Source organism: Arvicanthis niloticus, chromosome 27 (genome assembly GCF_011762505.2).
Source record: "Arvicanthis niloticus isolate mArvNil1 chromosome 27, mArvNil1.pat.X, whole genome shotgun sequence".
NCBI lineage: Eukaryota > Metazoa > Chordata > Mammalia > Rodentia > Muridae > Arvicanthis > Arvicanthis niloticus.
Genome location: NC_133435.1, coordinates 20,438,699 through 20,461,895, shown reverse-complemented (window position 1 = coordinate 20,461,895; position 23,197 = coordinate 20,438,699). Strand labels below are relative to the sequence as shown.

The 23,197-nt window shown below is 41.6% G+C and overlaps 1 protein-coding gene across 1 annotated transcript in view; it reads right to left on the bottom strand.

Moving 5' to 3' along the window:
* Mapk10 (mitogen-activated protein kinase 10) overlaps positions 1–23,189 on the bottom strand; it is a 49,223-nt gene extending 26,034 nt beyond the window's left edge. Inside the window, exons 1-2 of the mRNA XM_076926340.1 lie at positions 22,916–23,189; positions 19,849–19,973 (exon numbers count right to left, since the gene is read on the bottom strand). Coding sequence (XP_076782455.1) covers positions 19,849–19,973; positions 22,916–23,042 — 252 coding nt within the window. The 5' untranslated portion in view covers positions 23,043–23,189. The remainder of the gene's footprint in view (positions 1–19,848; positions 19,974–22,915) is intronic.
* Positions 23,190–23,197: the final 8 nt, after the last annotated feature.

Genomic DNA, 23,197 nt, shown 5'->3' with positions numbered 1-23,197 from the left:
GAAAGTCAGCCCATCCTCTGCATGTGCTTCCTAAGAGGATGTAGCCCACTGCTCTGCATGTGCTTCCTGAGTAAGGATGCAAAGCGCCTGACTGTCTCACTCCTCACTGCTCTGACTTCCCTGCTGTGATGGCCTGTACAGTGAGGCAGGGCAAACCCTTCCTCCCTCAGTTGTTTTGTCCTGTACCTTGTCACAGCAACAGGAATAGTAACTGTTGCCGTAGTTACCAGAGAAGTGCACATCATAAGCACAATGATGCAGGTGCTGTGCTGCGCGCATAACGTTCCAGCACTTTTGTTAGTTTTTCAAATAGGCCAGTGCTTCTAGATTGGAAGTCATAGTTTTCCCAACCAATCAGAGGAGCTCTCCTTAAGGGTCTTACCCTGTGTTCCTAAAGCAAGTCCTGAGAGGTCAGTGTGAGGGGCCATTTGTAACAGTGCTCTTTGGCCTTCATAGAATGGAAGTGGGTAGCCACAGAGCTCAAATGGCGAGGGTTGTCCTTTGCAAAGCACTTTTACAGGCCAATGAAAGTCTGGGCCATTGGGGAATGGACATTACACGAGAAATGACCTCAGGGTCAGTTTTCCTTTGAGATGTCTTCTTTGGTTTGGTTTGACTTGTTGGGAAGGATGTTTCAGAGCTAGTATACCCTGTGGCTTGGATAAGAGGAATCTGACAGAGCAGCACTGAGTGACCCTTGGAAGTTGCTAAGTCATGGGATTGAGATGGTTAGGCTGCAAAGAAGAGGAGACTCTATGTGGACAATTAACTCCCACCAGTATTCAAGATGCTAATCTTGAAAGGGTGATCGCAATGCCTGTAACTGATTTATAGATCTGGAACTCATGGCAGCTGTACAAGGCAATGCATGAGCAAGGCCAAGTGGGAGATATGGTCTCGTAGAGCTGAAAAGAAAGAACTGCACACACAGTCTAAAGGAAGAGCGAAGCCCAGAATGTGGAGTGTGTTGTCTCCATGGACATCAAGGGAAAGAGGTGTCACAATAGAAGGATGTCAGCCACTATTGGATAAGGACAGATCTGTGAATGGCCAATTCTCCTCACTTGGTCTTACCACTTAGGATACCCCTAGCACTTTTGGAGAAGGCAGTTTCAAAGCCTGAAAGCTGAAGCAGCGGATCCATCATTGATAGAGGTCCACCTTCTTTAGAAGTCTGAGTGTAAAGGTGGATGACGTCTCCAAACTAAGGACAGAAATACAGCTGTCCACAGTTGATGCTGACTTCTTTCTTTGAAATGAAAACAGACAATGTTAAAGCATTGATGCTCTGAAGAATCCACCAAGGAGCACACTGAAGAATGCAGAAACAAACACCACAGTCTTCTGCTGTCCTGGATTGTCTGGGCTTTATATAACAGCCTCTATCATCAGCTTTCTCTTTTGCATCCTCGTCATCCTGTGTGCATTTCTTTTCAACAAGCTGGTTTTCACATAGTGCATTGTTAGCCCCTCTGCTGACCTGCCTGTCCAGGGGTACATGTGGAACATGAAGATCGAATATTCTGTCAGCTGTCAGAGGGGGCAACTCTCATCTATTGGAATATAAATTTTATTATAGTTTTGGCCTTTCACCAACTCTGCTTTATAATATGGTTCCTCTCTGTTTAATTTGTTAAACTAAATACATATTAGATAAAGATTTATTAGTCAACTCAGCACAGAATGTGATTGAAAAAGGTTAAAACTATCCTTGGCTGGATCAGGGCCTCCGAATGCTGTTAATTAGAATTACAAACTCCAGTTCCATGTCTTCTTCAGGCAAGGATGATGATAGTCATGGTACTATGCTGCTGCCACCTTATGGTTGTAAAAAAAAATGCAAGGTAAAAAAACAAAAAACAAAAAACTGGAGCTTTATCATTTTCATTGAAGAATTTCAATGCAAGTATTCCCAGCCCTGATTGTGCATTCAGACCATCTGGGAGCATGAAAAACACCAGTGCCAGGCTCCAGGCTCCAGGGTCTCCTGGAATTGCTCTGTGGTGAAAAACACTTACAAGCTCACCCAACATACAGTGTGCAGCTAAGGTTCATAACACTATTCTCATCTCTTACACAGTAATAAGACAAAGTTCTGGCCGCCACCTACATGTCCATCATGTGTACAGATGCTAAGGAAAACATGTGACAATTTTTGGTGGGCCATGCCTTGGTAGGTTGAAATGAGATCTGTATCTTGTGATCAAAGGCAGCATTCCAGCAAAAGGGATTGAAGGGAATCTCTGAGTTACTCAGTCACAGATTCCCTGAAAGGGCAAAGGAGACATGGCTTGACTGTAGGACTCACACCACCAGTGTGCTTGAATGGTGTTCTTGTACAAGCCACTTTGTTGGCAATGAAATCATTACATATCTGGCTTTACTAAAGAGAAAACCAATTCTAAACACTCACTGCAGATACACCCTAATGTTCTGTTGAGAACTTCATTTCCTAAAGAGTTACATAAAGAAGGAAAGCAAGCAACCATGGCTTGGACACATCACAGCACTGAATGACCAGAGGACCCTTCAGAAGCCAGCAAGGCCCATTTACAACACTGTATGAACCAAGTGTGATTAGAAGCATAATGCAACAATGCTCTACAGGTTTGGATGAAGTCACGTTCGGTTTTCTCTGCTTCTCATTCTGTAGTTTTCACAGACATCAGCTTAGAAACTTAGATTTTTACTATCAAAAAGTTTGATCACATCTTAGAAATGGAGATTGTGTTTACTGCTCCATTAAAGTTTTTCTCATTCTTTACCTGAAAAAAAACTCGGGATTTGCACTGCCAAACACACTTGCCCACACCATCGGTCTGTTCTTCATGTTCTTTATTTCATATGTACGTATGAACCAACTGCCACATGTTAGTCATCCTTGATTCCATCTCCCTGAATTTCAATCTAATTATTTATAACTCATGAAGGTTATTACACTAAGTTCAGACTGTCCTGTTATAGAAGCAAAGGATCGAACTCGTGTCATTACTGTGTAAGAGACCGGAGCTGAGTTTTGGATCTCAGCTGTGCATCTGAATAACGTGGTGGGGTAAATAGAATGGGAACGGCCCCCACAGAATCATGCTGGAATACTTGGACCCCGGGTGGCAGAACTATTTGGGAAAGATTAGGAGGTAGCCTTGTTGGAGAAGGTATGTCCACGGGAGTGAGTATTGAAGGTTCAAAGACTCATGCTACCCTCAGTATAAGCCCTGCTTCCTGCTTGTGGATCCAGCCCAGAACTGAACTCTCAGCTGCTGTCCCAGTACTGTCTGCCTGCTGCCATGTTCCTCATGTTGAGGATGAGACCCATCCCTCTGGATCTGTAAGCCCCAAATAAACTCTTTCTTTTGTAAGTTGCCTTGGTGTTTGGGTTGGGTTGGGTTGGGTTCAATTGGGTTGGTTTGTCTTGGTTTGTTTTAGTCTAATTTGGTTTTTAGAGGCAGCGGCTTTAGGACAGCTCTGGCTGTCCTGGAACTCAGAGTATAATCCAAGCTGGCCTCAAACTCCAAGATCCATCTGCCTCTGCTTCCCTAGTGCTGGAGTGAGGTCCTGGGTGACCTTGTAGTATTGGCACCAGCATGGCCAGTTAGGACTGGAATGCCTCAGTCCCAGAGGAATGGAAAGCTTCCCCAAGTGAGGTTCGTCAGGATAACAAAGCCTTGTGCATCGCTCTAAGTGCAAACAGTTGATCAGCATCCGCAATAACTAATGACTGTAGGTTCCTCCCCCGTTACAGCCTGAAACTACTTGCCTATTATATATAATAGCTAGTTTTATGTCAACTTGACACAAGCTAGAGTTATTGGGAGCACAGGGAGCCTCAATTGAGGAAATGACTGCAAGATTCAGCTGTCGAGCATTTTTTTTAAATTATTGATTAATGGGGGGAGGGCCCAGCCCATTGTAGGTGGTCTACAAGAAAGTGGGCTGAGCAAGCCATGATGAACAAGCCAGTAAGCAGCAGCCTCCATGGTCTCTGTATTGGTTCCTGTCTCCAGGTTCCTGTCCTCATTGCTTTTCATGATGAGTTGTTAAATGATCTATGAGTGAAATAACCCCTTTCCTCAATAAGTTGTCTATGGTCATGGTGTTTCACCACAACAATAGTAAGCAAGACTATAGAGACTAGTTTACCTCTCCCTACTCCCAACCCCATGGTGCAATACTTGATAAACACACCAAGGTTCTGGGTTGTAGCAGTACTACTGGGTGTCCACCTCTCAGAGAGCCCACACCACCTGATCATAACTTTTCTATGCACGAGTCTGCATGTCTATTGTCTCGTCTGCCATCTCTTCTTTCCCTGGCTGTCCTGGTCAGGTTTTCAGAGCCAAGGTACTCAGGTCATCGAGACAATTGCCAACAAAAAGAATTATATTCTGCCAAGCAAAGAGAGACAATAGATGACTAGGCTATGGCAACATGCAGGGCCTGTCTAGGGAGGACAATCATAGAAGAGTTCTCTGAGAAGAGCTCCTGAGAAGACCAATGGGTGAGGATGAGCCATGTGCACATCAGGAGGAAAGATTTTCCTGAAGGACCCACAGCCCAAAGCCAAGGGAACCGCTCTCTTGCCATGGCCAGAGAAATACAGGAGGCCAGAAAACTGACAGAGTAGAAAAGTATAGACACAGGAAATATGGTCAGACACACAGACAGCTGCCAAATGAAGTCAAGAACATGCTTCCTAAACTTCAGTCATAAAAGGAAGTCTGTTCATTATTATCACCTGTCACCAAGATGTGCAGAATAAAACAAAACATCTAAGGATAAAGTCTTTCCCTAGGACTGTGTGTGTGTGTGTGTGTGTGTGTGTGTCCATGAGCGTGTGTACATTCATATGTGCTTGCTGGTTGGCAATATAAGCCACCTTTCTTACCACGCAGCCGTGACACCATCTGGAGCAGCACTGATTTGGAGTTCTGCAAAGTTTAATGAAGGCTTGAATTTTTATTGTGAAAATGATGATAAGAAGCTTCTGGAAGATGTCCGAGATAATATGCCTCGTTTTACATTTTAAAAGGAAGAGTCCAGGCACCCTGCCCATAGTCACCACGGACAGGAGTGGAGCTGTGTGAAATGAGACCAGCACTGGAGGCAGGGGAGGAAAGGTGTTCGCCTCACAAGATGAGCAGTGTCCCATCGGGACAGCAAGATTCTTCCTGGAGGATGTCCATCCTCTCCTGGAGTTTTTACAAGGCTCAAATGACTGGGAAAACAGGAAATTGCTTAACTCGGCATGCACAGGGGAGCAGAATTCAAGTGACAATTACTGGTCGTAAAGCTACCGGATCCACTTTCCCTGTACATAGCCAATAAGGCCAAGACTCTGTTCCAGGGGAACTGGAAGGAACAGACTCCTGAGAAACAGGTGTGAGCACAGGTTCAGCACTGTGTGTCATGATAATGGGTGTCAGGATAAAGGCCTGTAGCTGGATGTCAGGAGAGAGTCCATTTACAGTTCAGAGAAGCAACAAAGTTCGTTAGAAGGTCTTTCTGATGGGCTAAACAACATATCAGCCTCTGCAAGAGGTTACAATACCTACAAAGGAACTAGAAAAAGATTTTTGTGAAAATCCATTCACAGAACTCAGATGACACTGAGTCAGCCTCCTGAAGCCCGGGTCCCTCACGACACTGCTACAGGAACAAACTACAGAGAAAGTGAGCAGAAGGCTGAGGACCTTCAGTGTTTCTTTATCAATACCGGAATCAATAGCCCATCAGCCCTGAGACACTAAGTGCGAGGCACCACACTCCCCAGCAAGCATCAGTACAGAGCCTGGGCTCTGAACCCACAGAGGTGCTGAATCACAGTTGCATGGTTAGCAGCCTCACTAGGGAAAACTAGGTAGAACACACTTTACCATCTTTAGAGAAAAGTAGATTCTAACATAAACTTTAATCGCTTTTTAATTCCCAATGAGCAAGTTCAAGGGCTTAACTATTTTCATCCCAGAACTTGTGGTTTTCCTTCATCACTGATTTCTCTGAGTTGGTCCAGGATCTGAATTAATGAACTGTTTTAATCTGATATAAAAACATCTCTGGCATCTCACACAAGAAAGCATTTGTCCATCACATTAACATCTGAGATGACTATCCCAAAAGTTGACAATATTGTTATTCTAAACGTATTGCCATTTTAAATTTCTCCAATGCGTAGGTTATTAAAATACCACCCTCGTGAAGACAAATCAACTTTTTAAAGGGTGCGGGGACATAACAACTTGGATGGTGACGTGAGTGTTGGCTCCTAACCCTAGCTCTCAGCTGCAGGCTGACATGAAATCATTTTAATATTACCTAGAACCAGAGCAATGGCCCAGAGATAGTGAAGGACCTGAGTCTTTTAGCTAAAGTAACAGAGAATGGAAGCAACAATGGAAGATTGTATAAAATAGTTAATGTGCTGATAATTCAAAAATAATTTTAATTCAACTGACATTTCTGAATTCCTATTTTGGTAAAAAAAAAATAAATAATTAAAGTTCAATACTTTGTATGAGTCATTACATCAAAATATTTATCTTCAGGTTGCTGCCGGGACACCTAAGTCTGAGCTTTGTGATGTAGAAAAGGGGGCTCTAGAGGTGAGAGATTTCAGCAGGGCAGAATCACCTAAAGGTGAGGGATGATTTGTAGTTGATCATGTGCCCACTGGAAGCCATATTGCCCTTTGAGCATCATTAAAACTTCCCATGTAAAGTATGCATGAGTAAGTGGATCACAGTAAGGAGCAGCGGGCTGTGCCTCAAGGAAGATAAATTCAATTGGAACAAACCTCAAGCTGCTGTAAAGTGTTATCCACACCCTGCTTTTCCTTATAAAAACCACACTTCATTTCTAGTGGATTCTTCAAGCCCTGCTATCTCACTTGGCAGAGACACTCGGAGGACTACTGTATGAAGAAAGCTCTACGTGGGCTTTTTTTAATTATCGTGACAGAAAAAAAAGCTGTGTTCATTCCCCTTATGTTTTATAGATTAAAACAGCTGGATCTAACATATTTAATTATATCCATAAAAGCACCTCTCTAAACACACCACACCTTCTCAAAGTCGATTGAGCACGCGCACACACTTCCCTTAAAACTTTATTGGGTAGAAGATTAGTGATGACAATTACTGAAGTCATTTCTGAATTCCACTCTCCCTCCGTCCCTAGTGTGCTAAAGTTCATTTTCCCTATCTCTTAAACCAACCACTTTCCTAATTTTCAACTGGTCTTTCTGCTAATATTCATCATTGTACCAATCACAATAAAATGAGCTGCCCAAACATAAACCCCATTGTTTTGATCTCTGTTTAAAATCACTACAGTTCCTCCATAAACTCCACCCCAGGTACCCCTTGGGAATGTGGAGAAATGCTTCCTGCCCTGGTCTCTGCCTAAGTATCCAGCTCATTTCTCGCCTCCCCTAGGTGACTGCACCAATTCAATGTGCAGCTCATCAGGGTCACCTGAGTGACCCTCCTTAGCGTAGAGCAGGCACTTTTCCTCCCCACTAGCACCCCTCTTTGCTAAGATCTTCATCTTCCTTCCTGCTCATCACTTGGTGCCAGCTAAGCTGTTTGTTTTTTCCTCCCGAAAACACTCTCAGACTACTGAAGAATGGGCTTCACTATCCCTTCATCCTCCCAGCTTCTCTAATTCCCTTTCCATAGTGGTTACCAGAGTGATACATGTGCATATGTATATATCCTCATTTTATAACTACAGACAGTATGTACTGTAAGCCTCTGAGTTTCAGAAAGTTTCTTGGTTTGCTAATAGAAATATCTGCCAGTACTGGCCGTACATAATTAAAATGTAATACAAACTTCAGGGAATGAATGAATGCCTATGACCAATAGTTATCATGTCACCTGAGTTCAGGTCTTCTCTTTGCTTGCCCTGAGTGGTTTCTATGGTATTTTACCATCCCCCCACATTAGGAGTGGTTTCCCATTCTGTGTTGCTTAGTTGTCTCTCACGCCTAGGTCACCTTGGCTTGGAAAAGCTTGCATATGTGCAAGCATCTTTTAAATTGACTTATGACAAACCGTGGTTTTAGTTTAAACTGTAGTGAAGCCTTCCACCTGCAGGAAAGTGACTCATGATTTAAAGAGAATGTCCCGTGGAGGGATTTGTATGAATTCTAGCTAGAAAATGAATCTGCTTTGTGATTGTGCGGCAATCGAAAGCTGATGTGGCAAGTCTGCATCCCATAAAGGTGTGTGCCGGGAGCTGCACTGTAAGAACTGCATTCTACCACACGCATCACAGAGCAAAGACACCACCAGACTGTAGGTAAGATTCTTTCTGGAGATCTACATGAAGGGGAGCTATTGTGTCCGTCCCTTTAAAAAAGAAGTCCATGGAAAGGCTTGGATTTCACAATGAACATGAAAATAGAAATCACACTTCCCTGCAATTATGCACAAGAGAGTAATTAGGGGAAATCTTTGGAGGTAAAAGGTATTTTTGTGGACAAGTTTCATACCTTTTCATAAGATACTGTGGGTCGATATTCCATAAAGGATGCTGGGAGTCTCATATTAAGCCAGAAGCAAGTTATAGAAGAGATTTTTTTTTATCATCCCTATGACTGCCTTGCCATTAAAAAATGAACATAATAATTTTATTACAGTGCACACTCTGTGAAAAACCATCAACTTTTAATAGACTTGTAAAAAGGAAGTGTAACCTTTTCAATATTCTACCTCATCGTCTGAGGAATCCATTCTACCTCCTCACTTTTAACAGATGCCCCAGGGCCTCAGCTATAGATCTAAGGGAGGGAATGACATTCAGATTCTGCCTTTTCCTGACTCTGTAGGTTACCAGAGCTTAGCACGCCAGGGTCCCTGTTACTGAGTCTTCTGCAGACTGCAGACTTCTGCACTTTTGATGACGTTCTGTCACTATAGTTTTCATTTGTTGCTAAAAGGGTCAACATAGTCATCCTCTGGTGTTTATAACCATCTGTTTTTATGTGATTACACATAAGGGCTTTCAGCACCTGCATTGCTGGACTTTCTACCCCCAGGTCCTCCTAAAATATAATGTCTCTTTTTATCTCTCATCCATAAGAGTCAGGTTGGTAGGTTAACCCTATGGTATCAGCCTCACAGGGTGTTCTGGTCATGCTTGTATTTACTTCACCCCTCTGTTGCAACACTTAATACAGTCAATGTCTCAGAAAACAGAAACAATCAAATTGTTGGGGTAAACATGGCAAGGAAAGACAAACTCTATCTAGGACGTAGGGTATTGTGTAAGAGGAACAACCTGGCAGCAAGACTCGAGAAAACCTGAACCTGAACTGCCACTCTCATGAAACCTATATCATCTATTGACAAATGTGACCATGAAGCCATGAACCAGCTGTCAAGTTAATTCAGAAATTCTCCAGTGAAAGAGCTAGCTGCTTGAACAGGAGGCAGTGGGTGTCGATTTCTATTTCTTAGAAAAAGACCATTTAAAAGTTGCTTAGAGTCGTGTACACACACACACACACACACACACACATGTGGGAAGAAAGAAGAAAGGGAGGGAGGGAGACAGGGAGAGGGGGAAAGAGAAGAGAGAGAGAGATCTCCAGCCAGTGTTTCAGCACACCACAGTGGTGATTTCTGAAGGCACAGTGTTATGTGTGTGTGTGTGTGTGTGTGTGTGTGTGTGTGTGTGTGTGTGTGTATCACTTCATGTCACTTCTTAAGATAGTGAGACTTTTACAAGTAAAAGTAACTCTGATACAAATATGTATTTGTATCGGGAGAATAAGCTAGTTTTACTAAAGCATGCAAAAACATTATCAGCATTTTTTGAGGTTTCCTAAAGTAAGCTTTCTCTACTAGATCAATGCTTTTTCCACAACTAAATCTGGAGTCTGAGGATGTATCTCAGTGATTCAGTGCCTAGTGTAGAACAGGCCATCAGAATATCAAAAATAAAACTAAATAAATAGTACATAATTAGGTTTGGGGTAAAGTCAGTCCAAAAATCTTGTGAAGATTATAAACTGCAAACCAGAAAGTCATAGGTCCATGATGAAACACAGCTGACCTTAGAATGACTTTCAAAGGCCCTCAGTTCATCCAAGGAACCACTGCACAATAAGAAAGCTTAGTGCTGGGTTGTGTACTTCTAAGAGCTGGGAACCATCCCCCTTTTTGTGTGGCTTGGGCTTGACAACATTGGTGAGCAGAGGACACGTCGAGCATTGTCATGGGGAATACCATAGGATAGGGATGTGTACACAGGTATTTTTGAATGAAAGGTATCATTTCCATTTTCATTGTTCAGCAAAATGGCCCTGAATCTGAGAGCAAAGAGCAAAAGAAAATGCTTCAAGTAACAAAACTCTGTAGGATTTCTACAGATAAGCATTCATCTTGGAAGAAAGCTAACATGGCTGCTGAGTCCAGAGCTTACAAGTAATGATTAATAAATATATGGGCCTTGTGAGAACCCTAGCATGGAGTCTTAGCATGTGTAACTTTGTATACAGCGCAGCTGTACCTTTGAGAATGAACTAGTCAATGTGTCGTTTTTCACCTATTCAGCAGATTCTATATATGCCAATAAATTGAAATCAAGATGAGCCTTACTTACTCTTTAGTAGAAGAGTTTTCTAAAATGAGAGATAATTCAGCTAAGAGTGAGTGACTTCACAAGTCAAGGAGGGAAAGGAGGCCCTGAAAGCAGGTGGCTAAGTCTGCTTACAACACACATTGTAACAAGACCCTGGTGATGTAATGCAACAGTGACAAAACAACCAGAAGGTGATTCAAAAACACCTTCACTTGAACAACCAGACCTTGGCAATACAGCATGTGGTGAAGTTTTATTTTCTCTAAAAGGCAATTAGTGAATTGCTCACATTTTGTTGCTAAAAGGATACATCAGCATGAACAGATGGAAAGTTTTTTAAAATCTGCAAAGTGCAAATATTAGGAATCACAGCCATTGATTTAGCTTCTACCAAGTAAATGAGAGCTACAAACTATGAAGTGCTCTTTCTATAATTAAACATGTAATGAAATTCGCATTCCTTGTAGCTCCTGTGTCTTCCCACTTAACTCTAAGTGTGTATATGTTTTAAGTGTGTATACTTAGTGTGTTCCAGTTCGCACTAAAAGGGTCTTCCGTGACAGATAGATGGCATCAAACTGGTTCTCAAATTCATCTCTGGGTTTTTCACAACACCCTGTGCTCCCTAATAAGAAATCAAATGAGGTGGGCCTTGTGCTGGGACAGATGGCCGGAACAGCTGAGAGAGATGCAGCCAGTTTACGAGCTCCAGGAGAACGGGACAAATCATACTTAGAAGAATTCTTAGGAACATTTAGTCAGAAAAATCTGAATTTAAGTGATGCAAAAAGTAAAGAAAAAAATAAAGATGCTTTGCCTTCCTGGTCCCTTAGAAGTGCTTTGTCTGTCTTCTAGAAACAAAGCCATCTGTAACCCACACACAAACTGCCAGAGCAATTATAAAGCTGATTTTCAAACTTATCGATAATGGTTATGATAATGAACACCTGGCAGTCAACAAACTCATGAAGTTATTCTCTCCCTCAGTCTGAATTGGGAGTGGTTTGATCTACTTGTGAATGAATACAAGGGAGACAATTTTAATCTAATTTTCATAAAATTCCAAAAAAATCAATCAGAGAAATATTTCTGAAATTAATTCTCTTTGTAAAAGCTTCAAGTGGGCCCTTACTCTTCAAAAATGAGCCATTTTGATTGGCCAGCTTTGTAGTGTGTAGTGGTGTGTTTAGTTGCAAATATATAGAAAAATTCAGGGTGGGTTTTGCAAACTTAGATTCAAAGAAATAAATATGATTCAAATGATCCAAAAGAAAAACAAAGAAATTTTTTTTTACTTTATAAGATTGGGTATATGCATAAAACTTTAAGAAACAAATAAGTTTCTTAAATAAGCCTGTGCTGGCTAGGCTTATGTCAACTTAACACAGGAAGTAAAGTTATCTGAAAGGAGGGACCTCAGTGAAGAAGATGCTTCCATAAGATCAGACTGTGAGGTATTTCCTTAATTAGTGAGTGATGGTGGAAGGCCCACTCTATTGTGGGTGGTGGCATCCCTGACCTGTGGTCCCTGGTTCTATAAGGAAGCAGGCTGACAAGCCATGGGGAGCAAGCCAGTAAGCAGCACCCTCCATGGCCTCTGCATCAGCTCCTGCCTCCAGGTACCTGCCCTGTGTGGGCTCCTCTGTTAGCTTCCATCAGTGATGATCAGTGCTGTGGAACTGTAAAGTGAATAAAGCCTTTCCTTCCCAACTTGCCTGTTGGTCGTGGTGTGTTGTCACGGCAATAGAAACCTTCACTACGACAAGCTGGTCCCAGCATCGTTCATATTGCTATAACAGAGCTGACCATGTTTTGGAGAGGATTGTGGGAGGACTTTGGAACTTTGGACTAGAAAAGCCACGGAGTGTTGAAAGGTCAGTGATATTTCTGTAGGTGCTTAAAAGATAAGAATGTTGGGCAGTGCAGAAGATGGAGGCCTGGCTTGTGAAGTTTCAAAGGGAAGTTTAAAGACTCTATGAGGCCATTGTTATTTTGAATGGAGATTCTGTTTTTCTGGTTAGCCAGGGCTCAAGAGTCAGCCATAATTACCAAGAGACCAGCGCTGCCATTGAAGCAAAACCTTTGGTTACTGAAACAACTGAAACTGGCCCGCTGGAGCTAAGAAGTTAGCAGTGATTGAGAAGAGATCAGCATCACTGAGGTGAAATCTTCTGGGAAGTGTTTCCTTAGGGTTAGCACACACAAGCTGTTTTGCAAAAGAGGCCCAAGATTGTACCTTTGTGCTGACAGACAAACTTGGTAATAGAAGAGCCACCCAGGTGGTACTAGATTTGAATGCATGAAGGGGTCATGGAGAGCAGCTGATGTTCGGCCCTGGTGAAGGAGCAGCCTCAGTGACCGTTGAAGGCCCAGGACTAAAGGGGTCATACAAAAAAGTTGAGGCTTGGCACTACAAAGAGAGCCTATGAGAGGCTATGGGTGAAAGTACAGCCCAGTTGCAGCTGAAGACTCCAGCGTATTAGAGATACCAGTTCCATGGGATGACCTCTAAGAACAGCAACAGTGGTGAATGAAGCCCTCTGGAGCCTAGAGGACAAGCTGTGTGTGCTGCAGAGGGCAGAGCTGGAGAAGCTACTCAGACTTCTCAGAAGAGCCCAGAAGATCATGAGTGAATCCCAGATAACTGGACACTGAGTTATTGATTCTGTTGGAGTTTGATCTTGCTTGGTTCGTACTGTGACTGTGCCCTTGCTCTTCCCTCTTGAAGAAGCCATGTAGTTTATAGCCCTGATTTTTTTTTTACAGGAGTCCATAGCTGAAAGACTTTGAACTTTTCAAAGAAAATTTGGATTTTTTAGGAAGATTGGATATTTTAGAGAGACTGAAATTTTGCTGTGTTTGAATTTATAAAAACTGTGGGACTTTCAAAGTTATTTGTGTTTTTAATGCAAGATCTTGGGGGTGAATAAGCAAGAAAAGGTTGTGGCTTGTCCGTGATGTGTTTGTGTATCAAGTTGTCAAAGGATCAGTTGTGCTGATTAGACTTATGTCAACTTGACACACAGACTAGTGTCATCTGAAAGGAAGGACCACAAATGGAGAAATTGTCTCCATAAGATCGAGCTATAGGGCATTTTCTTAACTAGTAGTTAATGGGGTAGGGCCCAACCCACTGTGAGTGGTTCTATCCCTGGGCTGTGGTCCTGTGGTCTATTAAAAAAGGAGGCTGAGCATGTCATATGAAGCAATCCAGCAAGCAATACTCCTTGGTGGCCTCTGCATCCGCCCCTGCCTTCAGGTTCCTGCCTTGCTTGAGTTCCTGCCCTGACTTCCGTCGGTGATCAATAGCAACCCTTTCCTCCCAAATTTGCTTTTTGGTCATGGTGTTTCATCAAAGCAATAAAAACCCTACTAAGACATTATCCAGTATCATACTCAGAGAGGCACTGGGTAGTTATATAGTGAAATTTAAAAAAAAAAAAAAAAAAAAAAAAAACAAGGCATTTTCTATCAACATAAACAGAAATTGGTTTTCTCTTTTATTTTAGTGAAGCAAGGATTTTAAAATAAAATTTGGGGAAAGTATCCAGACAGCCTTTAAAGAGCCAAAGCCCTGTGGTTTATGTTTACTGAATATTTGATTCGTGTTGGACAGTCACTAGTAAACTTTGTGTGATAAATTTCAGATGCAATTGCTTTCTCCTCAGGCACACAGAGAAAAAAAAATGATGATATTTACCAGTATTTTAAGTGTGTGCCCACATTCTGAGGCAGAAACCATCAAACAGGAATAGTAGTTTTCTGAATTTCAAGTGGATTAATCACTCAGAAACAACTTAAGGACATGCTCTCACCTTTTGATATTGCTCAACAGTGAAAATGCCAATTACACAGTCTTCAATCTCTTCCTCCCAGTGGGAAGGAGGCTTTCTATACAGAGTTGCTTGCATTTATAACTCATTTAAATCATCTCTTCCCACATACTTAATGTTTAACGCTCAGTAGTAAAGTCAGACTCGCCAGTTTAATGTACAGATCATAAAACATTTGAAGAAAGCTTATGTATACTCCGTTCAGTGGCTGATCTCTAAGAGGTGAGCGCCTGCTGATGAGCTGACTGAATATTAAATGTGTTGACTCCTTCTTCTTGTGGCTCACACTTTCCTGGCCAGTCCTGTGTTTATGCACACTGAGTCCAATAGAATATACTGAGGATATTTGTTAATGTATATGTTTAAAATTCTGTTGTTGATGATGTCGCTATAAGGAATTCATTATGGATCCTAGAGAATTCAGTAGATGATAGTGAGCTGAGTCACAGCGAGTAAATGTACAAACCATATATAAATTAACTCATGCATCAAGTCGGTTTAATACTACAAGAAACAAGATGTTCATAATAAAATCATGTTAGCTTTTACTGTGAAAGTATAGCCAAGGGGACTGAAAGTAGGAAGTTGTGATCAATAAGAATAATTTTCTAGCCACAATCTCAACTACTTGAACTTTGAAGGATGCACATAATCAGAAAAATTCAAGTGAGTCTTAAAGCTATGCATCTAGTCCTGTCAGCACAACCTTAGGATTGCTTGATTATCTAGCAATTATATGTACATTTCAGTTATAAAAATCTGGCCAAGTTGCTGTTTTATATCGAGTTAACCAGCTGTTTAAGAGTCAGCTCGAGACAGATGAATACACCCTGCTTGTTATAATGCAGCTGCTGATTCATATCTGATTGAGGGTCAGAGGATTTTCATTGCAGTGCACACATAATTGACATCTGTGAGGGACAGCCCCTACTCCCACCCAGAAATCATGCACTAGACAAGTGATAAGCCCACAAGATAGGTATCCCACATCTGTAGGACTGTCTCCAGCAGGGAACTTGGTGTTCTTCTTTTGTGTGTTTTGTTTTGTAAATGAGGTTTTATTGTTTTATTAAATAGCTCTCCCTGGCTAGGTACTTGCTATTTAGCCTAGGCTAGCCTACAATCCTGGGCAATCTTCCTGCCTTAGCCTTTCAGAGGCACATGCCATCACGGCTGGGTTGGTTTTGGCTTGCTGAATCATCATTGGCTATGTTACAAAGAGAGGTGACTTTTGAATTCGGTTCATATTTGTAGAGCCAATGTGTAAATATTTAAGCTACTGAAGGATTCTCAAGGCCTGTGTGCAGAAGTTGATCAAAAAGCTCTGAGTGAGATGAAGGAAAGACCGTATCATTTTACCTAGTGGGCATTGAAGCTGCAGAGTAGAGCAGCCTAAGGGAAGACAACCGAATCCTTCACCCCCTTCTCCACATACCTGTGTCTAAGCCTGCTCTGCATGAGCACTGTACAAGTGGGAGACGGTACAAAAATTCAATAGGGTCACCCAAAGGAAAATGGTCTCCTGCCATGGCTATCACATTAACATTCTTGCCTAGAAATTGCAAGATACTTGAGGAAATTGTGTACTTATTAGAAATGTTCTTTACCTCACCTTATAGGCAAGGTCCTTGTGTGTTTCTAACCTTCAACATCTTCTTCTTGGAAGGATGTCTTCGGCTGTTTGGTTACTTCTCTTCCACTCGGGGATTGCCAAGGTGCGAATAAAGAAATCCTTACTAGGTATGTGCAGTCTGTGGGCATGATGCCGACTTCCTGCCTAGATCTGCTCTGTGGCTCAGGGGCTGACCTTTCCCAGCTGTACCTCACAGGCTAATCTGTCAGTCACAGAGAACTATCTCAGCAGGAGATAGTGGAGATAACTTGGCATTGCTCCTGACTCGTCTCTATAGAAGCAAGTGTATTCTCCTCTATGTCACCAACTCTATGTATTGGACAGCCAATACCCCTGGTCTCCAGTAAACTATTTCTTTGATCTTGGGTTTTGAATGCATGCATATCTTTGCAAATCTCTTGGTTGCTTCAAGGACACCTGCTTTTGACTTAATCTGACACCATCCTTTGTTGGACCACTCATCAGCGTTAAATGCCTCTCCAGAGATGACTCCTGACTTCCTGACTGGTCCTCATGACCTCCTTTACATCATCCAACTGGCACAGCTGCATCAGTGCTGGCTCTCCATAGCGTAAGTCTTTTGACCATGGGCTTCTGCTTTGTCATTCCATTTACCATATCACAGTTTTGACTTGTTTCTATGTATCTGTTCCTAAACCTTTATATTTGCCAACCTACTGCACAGAATTACTCTGTAACACTGTGTCTTAGTCTCTCTTCTAATTCCATGTTGTTGCTATGACACGCACCATGACCAAATCCACTTAGGTGAAAAAAGGGCTTATATCATCAGCATGTCAGCTTACAGATTACAGTCCATCATCAAGGGAAGTCAGGGCAAGAACTGAATCACGAACTTGAAACTGAAGCTGCAGGTTCAAGCTTAGCTGGCTTTCTTGCAGACCAGTACTACCTGCCCAAGTAAAGGTGCTACCCACAGAGTGGCTGGGCCCTCCTATGTCAATTAAGAGGACAATACCCCATAGACACGCCCACAGGTTGTTTTACTCCCTTCTCCTAAGTAGCACAGGTAGATTACATTTTTCACTCATTCCAGTTTTAGTACCCAAATTAATCTTCAGTTTTGAAAAAGAATGAGCAATCTTAGTATAGACTATATTTCCCCAGCAGACTTCCTTTCCCAAGTCTTTCCAAGGACTCCAGGGAAAGGCCCAGTCCCAGCCTTAATCTGCATCACACCTGTAGCTCCACTCTGCCCTTTCAGCTTGTCTTTGGAAGTCACATGGATCTGCTACACACAAGGCCCTGTCTGGCCTACTCACCTCTTCTGGATCCTCAAGTACCTAGGGTTCATAACCTGGAGAACACAAGATGCTTGGCTGGCTCAACCTGTCCTGAAGCCCAGATGCCCAGAATAACACTGGGGCCACCATGACTGTCCTAGGGGCTCCCAGAGAGCAGCACACAGGGTACTGTGGCTCCTCGCTGCTAGCTTAAAGCCTGACCCTGACACAAGTTAGCCAATATACATCTAGTATCAGGTCCATATTATTTGTTTTCAATACTCCAGGGATCAAGACATGTCTTCTGACTCCATCCAGGTAGGTTAACAAAGCATGTCTGATGGTTATTCCCACACTCAAAGGATTTGTTTCTTACTGGTTGTGACCTCTGCAATACGCTTCCGAGAGTAATGAACTACCCTTGCCCTGGGGTCAGGACTCGCTGCAACTTTTGCAGATGGAAGACAGTTTTACAATTGTGCAGCCAGTGACTTCAGCTTTAATGTCAAACACTTGCTTGTTCTTCTGTATTAGCCGATTCCTTTATGAAATCCTCAGGCTATTCTGGATCCTTAAATTTATACGTCTTTTCTTGTTACTACCTATGCTCTATGATGACAATATTGAGAAAAGGTCTAGGTGGGTTTTTTTTTTTTTCATCCCACAAAGGATGAAATGTTGAAATAAACTTAAAAATTCATTGATATTATTCTAATGTGCTGTTATAGATTCTAAGTAACTGTCTCTTTTATAGGCAACATAATTACAAGTGAATTACAAATGCAGACGTTATTACTCCAATTAAACTGGAGGCCACGATCCATTAAAAACAGATTGAGCACATGAAATCAGATGTAAGGAAAAATAAACATGCCACAGGTTTAGAACTTTCACAGTAAAAGATTAACAATGCCAAATGATTTATGTTTAGCTAACAGTTTTACAAAGACACCTAAAACATTTTCTTAAGTTTTATCAGAAAAAAATACTTAATTTTAAATATATTTTTTCATATATTTGTTTCTCTTCTCTACTTCCTTCTGCTCTGTATCTATCTTTAAAAGGTTTTCCAAAGTATCAAAGACTAGAAAAGAACCTATATTTGGGTCTTGAGAATATAGACTAGTTTTAAGAACATTAGAAACCCCATTGTACTTCACTGGAAGGATTGTATTTTGTAAAAAATCAAACCAAGCTACTAAAATAAACCTGAAGCAAATGGAGATACCAGCATGATGGTAGAACTGCTCAGGCAGACAAAATTTAGGAAAACGTCACACAAGTTGGTGAAGGCCCCTTTGTGCAGCTGGGGGTGTGTGTGTGTGTAAGGACTAGGGTCTCCTGGAAACTTTGAACACTAACCACTTGCTTCTCACATACAGAAAGAAGGAATAAGTAAGGAATAAGAACTGGGTAGGATTTGAACTAAGCACAGTTGGCTCCAGAAAACACATAGCGTGCAGAGAAGAAGAGGTTTAAGTAAAGCCAGTCTGTCTTTGAGCAAGAATACCTTGCAGCACAGAGAGGATTAAAGGCAAAGCATTGGATGATTCAGAGTAGATTCAGCTGTAAAGCCAGAGTATTCCATCAGTGACAGGAGCTACCACCCGTGTTCCAGTACTTTACGAACATGTTGTCATTTTCAAGAAAAGGCAATACTGCTGACAGATACACTAACAAATGTCACAGAAAGAAAGTTCTCATTTCACGGGGAGGTCTGCAGAGTCCACACAGGCAGCAGCTACGGGTCAGCTCCCCACAGAGAAGACTAAGTAGAGCTGTAAGAACACACTCACAGAGAAGGTAGTAGGTGCTTACAATACTTTTAAAATGAAGAGTTAAGTTTCTATAATTTATAAGCCTTATGTAGGTCAGAGACCAGAGACATACCATACCGCATCATTCAGAATCAACCTAGAAAATAAGGACCCATTTGAAATATCTACCTTCTTGTGTGTTGTGTAGTTGCTAAGACACCAGTGTTCTAGGAAAAACTCCCTTCTGAAGCATCCTTGAATACCTTGCATGGTATCAATCTCAATGCACCATAAAGAAAATAAAAGTGATGTAGCATCAACCAACGAGCGCACCAACAAGATTTTTTTTCTCCTAAGAATTCTGCATTGGGAGAGGCTGACAGTTAAACACATTGGAGGAGACCTACATGTGAATAACAAGAAACAGTATCAGAACCCATCCTGTTCCCAGGAGGTCCAGGAAAGAAATGAACTTAAAACCCTTGTTGAAGAAGGTAACAGCAAGGGCTAGAGAGATGGCTCAATGGTCAAGAGGTCCTGAGTTCAATTCCCAGCAACCACATGGTGGCTCACAACCATCTGTAATGGGATCTGATGCTCTCTTCTGCTGTGTCTGAAGACAGTTACAGTGTACTCATATAAATAAAAAATAAATACATCTTTAAAAAATAAAATAAAACAAAGAAGCTAACATCAGGGGATTGTGTAATGGCCTTTGATATGGGGGTGACAGATGGCCTGAGTGGGCTCGTTTGTGTGGGTTTAACTGTTTTCAGCACTTGCTATGGATGCCTTACCGCCTCCACTTCAGCCGGGTCGTACCAAACGTTGATGTACGGATGCTGCAGTGCGTCGTCCACCGATATCCTCTTTGCTGGGTCAATCACTAACATCTTAGACAATAAATCCCTGGCTTGGCTGGCTGAAATGACAAATGAGAACAGCGATTCCTCAGCTTTTCATTTTGGCAAGGGTGTTTATCGTCTGGAGAACAAACTGAAAGGAGCCACTGTCTTCCTAATATAGTCACGCGCTATAAAAAGAAACGAAGCTTATAATTTTTTGTCTCGAGGTATCATTTTGAGGGTTATATGTTGCGAATATTTGAGTATAATTATTCACTAAGAATTACAAACGGCATTTATCAGCCATGAAGTTTGAATAGGTAAGGGAACGTGTGGCTCATCTGTAAGGATGTTAGATGGATGGGATCGGGCGTGGCGATCTGCGGAAACGCACAGTTCAGATGTAGGAGTAAATCAATGTGCTTTCATGTTCTCATACACAACACAGATCAGCAGAATTTAAATAAAGCTCAAACTGACTTGCAAACCAAAGTGGACCAGATGTCTCTGATGTGTAAAAGCAATCTGGGTGTGATTTAAAATGACATCATTTTAACTCCTGAGTTTTGTCCAGGAGTCATTGAAATGCAGGGGGACATGATTTAGTGGAATCAGGAGACTAGTCACAAAAGGTGTCCCACGCCATGGCTGATAGTAATAAAAGTCTCTATAGCATATACAAGGTGGCATGGGGAATCGTGTAGTTGGGCAGGGTGACAGTCAGAAAGCATAACCGTTCAATAGCACTATTTGTTGAAGTCGCATCCATTTTTGTGTTTGAAACCTGTGTGTGTTCGCTCATCGGTGTGTGCAGGCACACAAGTGTGAAAGCCACCTCACAACCTTGGCACTGTTCTTCAAGCACTGTGAACCTCTTTTGTTTTATCTGTTGAGACAGGGCCAGAACTTTTTGTTAGACCCGGCTGACCTGCCCGCACCTCTTCAACACTGGGATGACAAGCGCATGCTCAGTCCTCCTCGACACCAAGATGACTGACAAGCGCATGCTCACTCCTGAACACTGAGATGACTGACAAGCACATGCTCAGTCTTCCTCAACACTAGATGACTGGCAAGCATATGCTCAGTCCTCCTAACCACTGGGATGCTGACAAGAACATACTTATTCCTCATCTCTTGTTACATGGGTTTTGGGACTCAAACCAAGGTCCCTGTGCTTACAAACAAGCACTTCATCACCTCAGTTGAAAACCTAGCCCTGAGGTCACATTAATGTTTAGTTTGTAAAGCACATAAAGTGCTTTCTTAACAGGAATAAGTAATACCTCAAACCACCGTTACTACTCAAATTATCTGAAAGTTGTAACAGGAAAAATATTTTGGTGTGTTCTAAATATATAGTAAAATTTCCAGTTCAAGAGAGCAAAACCTCAGTTGATTTAGCACTTTGAAATATGTCTATTTAATGACAGTGCTTCATAGTAACTGACATCAAAAATTAGAACTGAATGTGCTAATGAACATGATACTGTAGGAAAGGGGACCTGTTTAGATAGTGACAAATTTAGAACCCTAATGTGTTTTGTTCTCCTTTGAAAGACATTGTATGCATTCTGTAATGGATTCACATGTTCATTTGTAGTATAATAAAATGTTTACAGGGAAAATTATTAGAAGAAGATATATTTTTATTAAAATATATTAATATGAACATCAATTGTTATTAAATGTTCAGATTAAGGTAACTATATTAATGATAAAAATTTAGCAATAATGTAAGTATATAAATAACATAAAAAAAAGTTAGGAAATACCAACCATTCTCATAAAGGACACCACTGTGACTATTGGTGGCTTTTTTTCTCCCACTATTCACTTCACTTTTGTATATGATTAAACTGTCTGAAATAGTTTCACTTATTCAATATGTTTAAGAATTTTCACTTAATTTTGCTAACACAACAGCTAAGATGTAGTAAACTGTTCTTACTCATGTATCTGTGACTATTTTCCTGTGGTTTATAATGTTTTGTATTAATATAAAAGGCATTCACTGAAAGATATTTTATGTCTATTGGCCATTTTTTTCTGATAAATACATTTTTCTTAATTGATTATTATTCTCTTCACATAAAACTTTGATGGTCATGAGAATAACAAAAGTACACAAAAACCCACATACTATTTCAAATCTTGAGATTTTTTTTAATGACCAATAGTTTAACAGCCCAACACAGTTACTTATTTATCTTCTTAGTTAAAAGGTCCTTTTGATCGGTACCTGATGTTATCATCAGATTCATGTGCCCTGAACCCTTGGAGTCTGCTCTCAAGACCATCTGTACTTCTCTTCTTAGAAAGGGCATGGGATGGAATGGCCCCTGTTGATGGGGGAATGAACTTTGCAGACACCCGCTCATTTACTAAAAGCCATTGTCAGTACCATATGCAGTCAACAGAGAGAAACGCTTTCAGCCCGACAGTATGCACCTTTGGAAGGCATGCTGCTTTCCTATAATCTGAGCACATGTTCCATTGACCGTATGCATGTCGCAATTCTTCATTTGTGTGCCAGTGTTAGAATCATAAATATATTAAATAAGTAATAACTTACAACAGTGGTATAATTAAACTCGCTAAAGTTGAACTTATGTCACAGAATTAGCCTGCAAGCACTTTCATTGACATTAAATAGCTCAGTGAGGGGTTTGGTGTCTCTACAGTGTTACACCACTGCGTCTTCACAAGAACAGATTACTTTTCTCTGCTGTGGTGGTTTGAGTAAGAATGGTATCCATAGGCCTATGTATTTCAGTGTTTAGTCATCAGGGAGTGGCAGTACTTGAGAAACATTTTCTAGGAACTAAAAAGCATAAAGAAATGTTTTCGAAGTACGGTATACTGACCTTTTAAATTTACATTTCAGAAAAGTGATTTCTAGATTCTAAATACCCCTGATCAAAGAGTTAACCAAGAAAGATTCTTGTCAGACACACCTCAGTGCATGCCCAGGCAAGGCCTCCAGAACACGTGGTTTTCACTGCGCATGCTCACTCACCTTTAAGTTTATTGTGCTCGGAATCCGCTGGGAAGAGGGAATCTGGAAAGAGCTTGGGGAAGGTGAGTCCTGCGTACTTGGGCCGATTCTCCACGTAGTTTCTGACTGTGGGCTGCAATTTCTTCATGAATTCTGGACACGGAGTTCCTAGCTGCTCGATGACTTTGTTCCACTGGTCGATATCTGGGAAGGAAATAGTTAAGGGAAAAAGAGGTGCAGACCAAGGACTCTCACCCTTCCCTGCCTGTCTGTCACCTGAGACCCAGCAGCACACCTGGAATC